The following is a 9,445-nucleotide window of genomic DNA, read 5'->3' as shown; positions in this document are numbered from 1 at the left end:
CACCGAGCCACACGTTTTCATTTTAAACCTGAAAGCCTAGGATAATGCCTGGCCCAGAAAATAGATTTGCTAAATGCAACCAAAGAAATGAAATAATTTCCCCTCGAAGTGGGGAGTTTGTCTGTCCAACAATCCAGGTGTCCCAGGGAAGAAAAGACAACATGAGGTAGTTTGTGATTAATGTATGCCAGGCACTTAAAGATTTTTTCCTATTCTTTCTTTTGTATAAATTAGCCTATCCATTAATATAATTTAGCTAGTATCATGATAACCACTCAAGGCACCCGCCTCAGTACCAAAATGAAGCCACAGCAGATCTCCCATCCAGCTGTGTATCTTCCCTGTTCTTTCTCCTGTAACCCATCCTGAATCTTCAGTTTTTTGTTCTCTGGTTTTAAAACTGGACTTTAAAAGTCTTTGGTTTTCACTGAGTTTTAACTTTATTCTGTCTTCTGAGACTTGCCATTTTATTCTGTATCATATTGGTACGACTTCTCTGCATCACTGTAATTGAACTTACACATCATTAATTTTGATCGTCGCTACTGGGACATGATCCATTTATCTCTGTTCTGTGTACCAGAGTTGACATTTCTTATCTAATTCCATCTTCCCAAGAACTCTAACAAAAGGGAACCACCTTCATTTCCTGGGAAATCTATTTTGCAATGAGGTTAGCAAAAGTAAGTTAGATAATTCATGGATGAGGTGACACTTGAATTTGTCATTTGATCTTTTTCCTGAGCAAGTGGGGGGGTGTACTGCCTTTTTGGGTCTTTTTTTTTAATATATGCTCAGCATAACAATGGGGTGGCACTGAGCCCTCCCTCCACAGATTCTTCTGTAAGCGTCTAATGCACACACCAACATCCTAGTGATGCAGGCCTGCTTAAGCCAATCTAGTACTCTGTGAGGACCTTGGTGCCCTTCTAGATGGGTACCAAACTTAACTGGAGGAGAAAGGCATGAAGCAAAAAGGCCCTTTGCGGGGGATGTTGTGGAATATTTGTGGACTGGGTTCTTCATGGAGCTACTCTCCCTTCAGGTCAGTGTCTGTTTTAGTGTCTCCACTCTGGTAGCTCCTGGGCTATTCTTGTTGTATAGCTGATGCCCCAAGTTTAAGCTCACAAAGGTAGGGCCACAGGCCTGTAGCTCAGATGCCTGGTCATCCCCGAGGTTTGAATGGTTCCTATGATTCCTCTACTCTAACACTGAACTAGATAGTGCCAATGGGGACTGGACAAGGACCAGAGCTTAGTGCCCATTGCTTTGAGTCCAGTGAAGCTCTTCTCAGATCCAGGGAAGCAGGAACCAGTTTGGAGGATAAGAGCAGGGCTCTCAGCCTAAGGAGACACATGTACCTGCCCCACCAATGTTTTATGAGGCTCTGGAATGTTATTTGTTGGTGACCACCCAGCCATCCCACCAACAAATGGAGCACCCCAAAGGGAGTTGTAGTGACCTCTTAATGTGAGACAGCCTACAAAGAGATGAGCTAAGAGGAAGGGTCTGTTTCTGCACATTTATCTCTGGTTATTAGACACTTTTAGAGGGAACATCTGTTTGTCCACTCTGGCTCCCATATTGTAGGCCCCACTTGAAGTCTGTTTTGGCCCCTTCCCTGACTGAATGGGGACTAAGTCATAAATCAGAACCAGAAGGGGGCCCTAGAATGGGTTGCGAGAGGGGGCTTTTAGTCTTCTCACCAAGGAAGGTAGACTTGAGGTCTTCATCTGCTGAGTCTTCAAACGACGAGACAGAGAAAATGGAGACCACACAAAGGTACCTGGTGGGCTCAGTCCAAATGGATCCATTCAATACAGGGTCTATGCTGGGTACAATGCGATGGGCTTGAGCTGGGCCTGGGAGTCAAGTCAGCACATGGCTTGTGGTCATGCAAACAAAGCTCCGGGGACCTGGGCAGGGTGCCATTCTTTGATTCCTCCTTTGATTTAAACCTTGGATGTTTGTTTTATAAGAGGAAAATCTGTGGTTATAGGAGGACTTACCACATCACCTCACAGTATGTCCTCAGGAGATGTACAAGTTGAGTCACTTGCTGTACAATTGGCCAGTTAATTATACAATGAGAAAACACTGTGTTTTCTTGTTAATTTTCTAAAGCTATGCATGATCAGCGTTAAGTTGTCCCCATTCTGTTGGCTGTTGTTCTCCAGCGTGCATCTCTATCTTATCCCAGTAGGAAATTTCCACTTGAGCACAGCAGTACAATTGGAGCCTACTGTGTGCTCCCACAGGCACTGCATGGCTGTGACAGTCTCTGTCTGAGTCCGTCACCTGCTCCTGTAATCTTCCTCTCATCAACACTCTTTCTGGTTCTACTTCTACAGGTTACACAGGTTCAAAATGTCTTAACTCTGAGGTCTGCCTTGATTATTGCTGTGGCTTGAGGTAGCCCTAGAGTTCTTGTCCTAGATCTCCAAACTAACAGTATTATGTAAGGGTACAAACCTTATAAATAGATGAATCCTGTTATTAAGGGAGTTGGTTAATTATAAAAAGGGAATTCTATCCAATTTCCTTCATTCTTTGTTCTTGGGTTCCCTCCTTCCTTCTTTCTCCTCTCTCTCTTGCTCTTTCCTTGACTCTGCTTTTCCTTCTGCCATGCCATGACTGTGCTGGCTAGTTTTTATGTCATTTTGACACATGCTAGAGTCATCTGAGAAGAGGGAACCTTAATTGAGAAAGTGCTTGCATAATATCTATTTGAAGGCAAGAAAGTGATACACTTTCTTAACTAGTAATAGATGTTGGAGGGTCCAGGTAGGTGTTGCCATCTCTGGGCTGGTGGTTCTGGGTTCTGTCGTGGGAACTGCCTTGAATGCATTGGCACAGGACACACAAATTGCTGAACAGAACACCAAATGGGACCTCATGAAACTGAAAAGCTTTTGCAAGGCTAAGGTCACAATCAACAGGGCAAAATGGCAGCCTACAAAATGGGCAAAGATCTTCACCAACCCTACATCCAATAGATGACAAATATCCAAAATATATAAAGGATTCAAGAAGTTAGCTATCAACGCTACACTCCACAGACCCAAAGAAGCTAAACAAGAAGGAAGGCCCAAGTGAGGAGGCTTGAATCTCACTTAGAAGGGGAAATAAAATAGTCATGGGAGGGAGGGACCTGAGTGGGAGAGGAGATGGGGAGTGGAGTGGGGAGGTTCAGGATCAGGTGTGGGGAGGGACAAGGAGAGAGGGTCAGAGGGCCAGGAGAATGAATAGTAATCTGCAGCTGGTGGGGGTGGGGTGGGGACATCTCTGGGACATTTCAGAGACCTGGGAGCAGGGAAGCTCCCAGGAATCTATGGGGATGACCTTAGCTGAGGCTCAAAGCAGTGGGGTTATAGAACTTGAAAAGTCTACCTCCTGTAGCCAGGCAGAAACTCCAGTGGAGTGATAGGGACATCAACCCACCCTCAAAACTTTTGGCCCAAAATTTATTCTGTACACAAGGAATACAGGGACAGGGGGATGGAGTAGAGACTGAGGGAATGACCAACCAATAACCATTCCAGCTTGAGACCCATCCCATGGGTGAGCACCTATTCCCAGCATTATTAATGATTTCTGTTATGCTTGCAGACAGGAGTCCTAGCATGACTGTCCTCTGAGAGGCTCCACCTATCAGTTGACTGAGACAGATGCAGAAATCTACACCCAAACATTGGATGGAGCTCAGAGACTCTTATAGAAGAGTTGGGGGAAGAATTGAGAGCCCTGCTTGATGCCCCAGTGTAGGGGAATGTCAGGGCGGGGAGGTGGGAGGAAGTAGGTGGGTGGGTGAGGGAGCACCCTCATGGAATCAGAGGGTGAGGGTGGGGGTTAGTGAGTTTCTGGAGGGGAAACTGGGAAAAGGGATAACATTTAAAATGTAAATAAAAAAATCCAATAAAAAATCTGCATTATAATAAAAAAAAGTGCCCCAAAGGGGATAGGAACTCAACAGGAAGACCAATAGGCTCAACTAACCTGGACTCTTGGGGGCTCTCAGAGACTGAACCACCAACCAAGGAGCATATACAGGCTGGGCTGGTCCTACACCTCTCACATAAATGCAGGAGATGTGCAGCCCAGTCTTTATGTGGGTTCTGTGCAAAAGGAGCAGGGACTATCCTTTAAGCTGTTGCCTGTCCCCGAACTGAACTGACTTGTCTGGCCTCAGTGGGAGAGGATGAACCTAGTTCTGCAGAGACTTGATGTGTCAGGAGAAGGGAGTATGGGTTGAAGGACTGTGTGAGGTGAGGACTGGGAGAGGGCAGCAATGTAACATGAATGTATATAAAGTGATAGGATGTAAAGTGAATGAATGAATAAGCAATAAAAAATTATTAAAAACAGGGTACAGAGCTAAACAGAGAATTCTCAACAGAGGAATCTCCAATGGCCAAGAAGCACGTAATGGATTGTTCAACATCCTCGGTCGTCTGGGAAATGCAAATCAAAACAACTCTGAGATTTCATCTTATACCTGTCAGGATGGCTAAGGTCAAAAGCCTCAAGTCACGATAGCAAGGATGTGGAACAAAGGGGAATGCTCCTCCATTGCTGGTGGGAATGCAAACCCGTACAACCGCTTTCAAAATCAATTTGGCACTTCCTCAGGAAAAATGGGAACAGTTATATCCTAGGACACAGCTATATCATTCCTGGGCATAAACCCAAAAGATGCCCCACTATACCACAGGGCCACTTGCTCAACTATGTTCATAGCAGCTTTAGTCACAGTAGCCAGAAACCCAGATGTCCCTCAACCAAAGAATGAATAAAGAAAATGTGGTTCATTTACACAATGAAATACTATTCAATTATTAAAAATAAAGACATAGATTTTTCAGGCAAATGGATGGAACTTGAGAATATTGTCCTGAGCGATATAATCCAGATCCCAAAAGACATGCATAGTTTGTACTCACTTTTAAGTGGATATTAGCCACTTGAAATACAGGTACCGTGCTACACCCCACAGACCCAAAGAAACTGGGTAATAAGGAGGGCCCAAGGGAAGATGTGTGAATCTCACTCAGAAGGGGAAACAAAATAGTCATCAGAGGTGGACAAAGAGAGAACTGGATAAGAGAGGAAGTAGGGAAGGATATGGAGGTGATGATCAGGTGTGGGACGTGTGGGAGAAGACGGAGTGAGAATGGAAATTGGTGGGTGGCATCTCTGGGATGAGCTGGGGTCTGGGACTGGGGAAGCTATGGGAGTGATCCTAGCTGAGATTCCTACCAGCAGGGAATATAGAGACTGAAGTGGTCACCTCCTATAGCCAGGCAGGACTTCCAGAAAACTTCAACCCCAAATTTGTCCTGCTTACAGGAAGTGCAGGAGTAAAGATGGAGCAGAGACTGGGGCACCAGTCAACCAATGACTGCCCAACTTGAGATCCGTCCCATGGGAGATACCCAACCCCTGACACTGCTAATGATGCTCTGCTATGCTTGCAGACAGGAACCTAGCATGACTGTCCCTTGAAAGGCCTCACCCAGCAGCTGATGGAAACAGATGCAGAGACAAACATCAGGCCAAATTTGGGGGAGTCTTGTGGGTGAGTAGGGGATATAGTTGAGTGAGGTGAGTGGGTCAAGGACACCACTAGGAGACCTACAGAGTCAACTAAGTTGGGCTCATGGGGGCTCACAGAGACTGAACCACCAACCAAAGACATGCAAGGGCTGGACTTTGGCCCCCCACACATTTGTAGATGATGTGCAGCTTGGTCTTCATATGGGTCCCCTAACAGTTGGAGCGGGGGCTGTCTCAGTCTCTGTTCCCTGCCATTGGATCTCCTTCTCCTACCTCTCCTTCCTGCTGGGACTGAAGGTTCCAGGGTTGTGTGGTATCCAAGAAGGGTTTCCTCTTCTCTGAGGAGGAGAAGGGATAATGGGGGGTGGAATTTGCAAGAGCGGGAGTGGGAGGAGAGGAGCAAGGGGAATTGGAGAAAAAAAGAAATCAGGCTGAGCAAGCCAGGAGCAGCCAGTAAGCATCACCCCTCCATGGCCTCTGGACTCCGGGTTCCTGCTCTGTTTGAATTATTAACCCAGTTGCCTTCAGCAATAGACTGTGGTATGAAAATATAAACAAAATAAGTCCTTCTCAGATTGCTTTTGGTTATAGTATTTCATCATAGCAATAAGAACCCTGATTAAGACAATGACCTGATAGAAAAGCTCTCAGCAGATATTACTGGTGCCATGCATGTGTGTTTCCTGTCTTCCAGAACCATGAAAAACTGAGGTTCCCGCCCACCTCCCCAGTCCTGATCACTTACCCAGTTTTTCCCCTGCTCTTCAATCTCTCTCACCTTTCCTTCAATTTCTGACCCTGAACTCTAAGTCCGCTTTATTTCTCATCGCCTTTGCTTATGAACAACGAGTCACTTGATCCTTTCAGCTTCTGCATTCGCATCTGCCTTTACTAGAATCCTCCTCACCATTCATGACTTCTCACATCAATCTTTCAGAGGGACTCGGGCACAGCTTTACAGCCCAGGTCTATCCCATTGTAAGTCGTGCATATGTTACCACGCTGAGTTCTCTAAGCACTGGTCAAAATGTTTCACTGGATGCCCTTCTTCAACAGTGAGAGGTGAGATCACCTTTCACTCCAACGTTTGCATACTCTGAAGTCATGCCTTCCAATTTACTCTTCCTTTTACACTCCCTGTCCTCTCTGAATAGGGAGTCCAGTGTTCACACCACACTCCCACGTATCCTTTCCCATTGCCCTCTCTTTGAACTGACCTTTCTCTTTCATTCATATCTCGCTAAGGTCTATCCCAACCTTTCCCACAACAGCTTTCTGCTCCTTAGCCCATTCTTTTTACAATCTCCACTACTATTTGCTGACACCCATCTGACTCATCCTCCTCCTCCTCCTCCTCCTCCTCCACTTCAGCTAGATAGACAAGATTAGTAGACAGATTATCTACTAATCTACCTCACTACTGAAGAAGATGTACTGAATGAATGATTTCCCAGAGCAGGATCAATCTCTGTACCTCCTTTCTTTCTTTAACATAGCATACCTTAACCAATCGCCTCATAACAATAGCCCTTTGGTTACACACAGCATTAAAATGGCAAAAGTTTCCCATACCTATTACTTTAATTAATTTTCATGAACAATCCTATATAGGTATTATCCCTATTTTTTTTTCTGAACCAGGGTTAGGAAAGCCAGATTGCTCGCGATCTAATATGTTACAATACAAATGAGCCAAGTTGAGGGGTATGCTACACAATAAGGAAGTATTTATTTGCTTTCCCCTCCCTCCTACTTTCCATCCCGAGTTTGTCAAGATAACTCAGATCTTGATTTTTCTCTAACTTGTAAAAATATGTCATCTTGAGTTTGGGCTGCTTCAGAATTCTTGGTCTTTGTGCCAGCTTGGTTGCAGGTGTAGTTCCTATGCGCTTCCTGCTCTTGCTGTTGACTGCAGGTCTGGCTCAGGATGGTTTTTATAATAGTTGAAAAAGTCTCCTACTATGTGGAGGTTTAATTTGAATGCATCAATGAACGAATCAGAAGGTGATAATCAGTTCTCCTTGAGCAAACCTTAGGTAGGGGCTCACATTATTGGCTGTGGCCACCTGCAGCTTTTTCAGTAACTCAGCGATGTATCTGAGAAACATGTGGTAGTTTTGAATGGACAGGTCAATCAGTCTTGTGGACTCAGCAACGAATTTTTCATAGTAGCCAGAGAGCTGGTCTGAAAAATCCTGCAGTTTGGAATGGAGCTGCCGGAGGTAATCAGACGTTATTTCTGCCACCGCAGTGGACCAGCTTTTTATTCTTTCCTTTACCACAATAGAAAGCTCTGCAACCTTTTCCCTCCCCTTTCCATTTATGTCAGCAAGCATGCTAAGATACTCTCTGATATCCCTGGACACAAATTGCTCAACCTGAGTTGACATTTTGGAAGCAAAATCAGCAGCTGTCACACTGTATTCAGAGTAGAAATCCCTCAGAGGAGCCAAAAGGGTCTTGATAAGGTCAACCATCTTTTCTTCTATTTCATAATATTTTACTGTCCAGCCAACCACACTCGGATCAAAATACTCTTCACGAAAGGCCTTCATATACTGATGGACCTGCTGTAGCTTATAGGACCCCTCTTGAAGTATGGATTGAACAAAGTCATTGAACTCACTGAAGACAGAGTATATGTTTTCTCTCAGGGATTTAAATGCAAATGGGATATGTGTTTTGAAGAACATGTTGATATGATCAGGGACACAAGTAGATTCATTGTTCTTTAGGCATTCAATTTTTTCTTCTATGATGTCTAAAAGTCTCTCCAAAAAGCTCTGAAAGTCACTTAGTATTGTTGTAAAATTGATATCCTGTTGGCCTAAGTTGGATAAAATGTTTAAGTCCTCCCTGAAAATCAATAGGACATCTTTTAGTTTACAAGGTGTTGGGGAAAAGGGACATTTAAATGTTATGTCATTGATTACTCTTGATTTCTCTACTTGGTCTTGAACATAGGAAAACAGGTGTCCTAACCCATTAAACAGCTGAGAGAGTAACTTCTTGGTTTCCCTCATGGCTATAGTGTAAAGTTCGTCCACAGTATATGTTCCAGCATTCCCTGGGAACTGGACTCTATTGAACTTCAGGAAATGAATGACTGAGTCCATCAGCCATGTGACTGCCATGTGGTACTTCTGAGTAATACGTACTAGACTGCCTAACACCATTTTCTTGAGTTTCTCAGGGATACTCTGGCTCTCCTGAGCCAACATCTTCTTATATAGACTCTGGTAGGTATCACGGGTTACCCTCTGGGCATTCACGTTCATCTCATCAACCATCCTTATGGCGTGTTCAGCATCATTCTGAAGACTTTTTCTTAGCTCTGAAGAAGCATGTCCCAGGTGGTACTTCTTGACATAATCATAAACAGCCTCAGAAGCCTTGGGCACATTGCTTTTTAGGGAGTCTAGCAATCTGAAAGCTGCTTCTTCTTCCCAGTTAATTTTGATGTATGTTTCACCATCAGACTCCTTGTCCCTCCACTCCATTTTGAATATGCTGAGTTTATTATCTGGAGGGGACTAAAATGAGAAAAACAAAGCAGATGAGAAGAAAACACATTTTCAATGACTCTGATTATATAACATACTACGTTAAAACTTCATCGGCACTTAAAAGTAAAGATGAGGAGAGGATCATCCATATTCTGAAGGGGAATGTATCTTTTTCATGTTAGTTCATGGGAACTAACATGGTTTATGGGTTATGGTTAAACAGGCCCACTGTTGTTAGTTTCTCTTTGTCACATGCTCCAGGAAGGATTAAAAAAATATGTGTGGTATCTACTTAGTCCTTCTTAAATGGAGAATGGGAAGGAGGAAGAGGAGGGAGGGAAGAGTTAGGAAAGAACATATTCTGGAATAAAGAAGAAGGGAAAGTC

The 9,445-nt window shown here is 44.2% G+C and overlaps 1 protein-coding gene across 1 annotated transcript in view; it reads right to left on the bottom strand.

Annotated features, from left to right (window-relative positions):
* Positions 1–7,115: 7,115 nt before the first annotated feature.
* Apob (apolipoprotein B) overlaps positions 7,116–9,445 on the bottom strand; it is a 39,597-nt gene continuing 37,267 nt past the window's right edge. The window contains exon 29 of the mRNA NM_019287.2: positions 7,116–9,086. Within this exon, the coding sequence (NP_062160.2) occupies positions 7,551–9,086 (1,536 nt within the window). The 3' untranslated portion in view covers positions 7,116–7,550. The remainder of the gene's footprint in view (positions 9,087–9,445) is intronic.

This window comes from Rattus norvegicus, chromosome 6 (genome assembly GCF_036323735.1).
Source record: "Rattus norvegicus strain BN/NHsdMcwi chromosome 6, GRCr8, whole genome shotgun sequence".
In the NCBI taxonomy this organism is placed as follows: Eukaryota; Metazoa; Chordata; class Mammalia; order Rodentia; family Muridae; genus Rattus; species Rattus norvegicus.
This window is presented reverse-complemented; position numbering and strand designations above follow the sequence as displayed.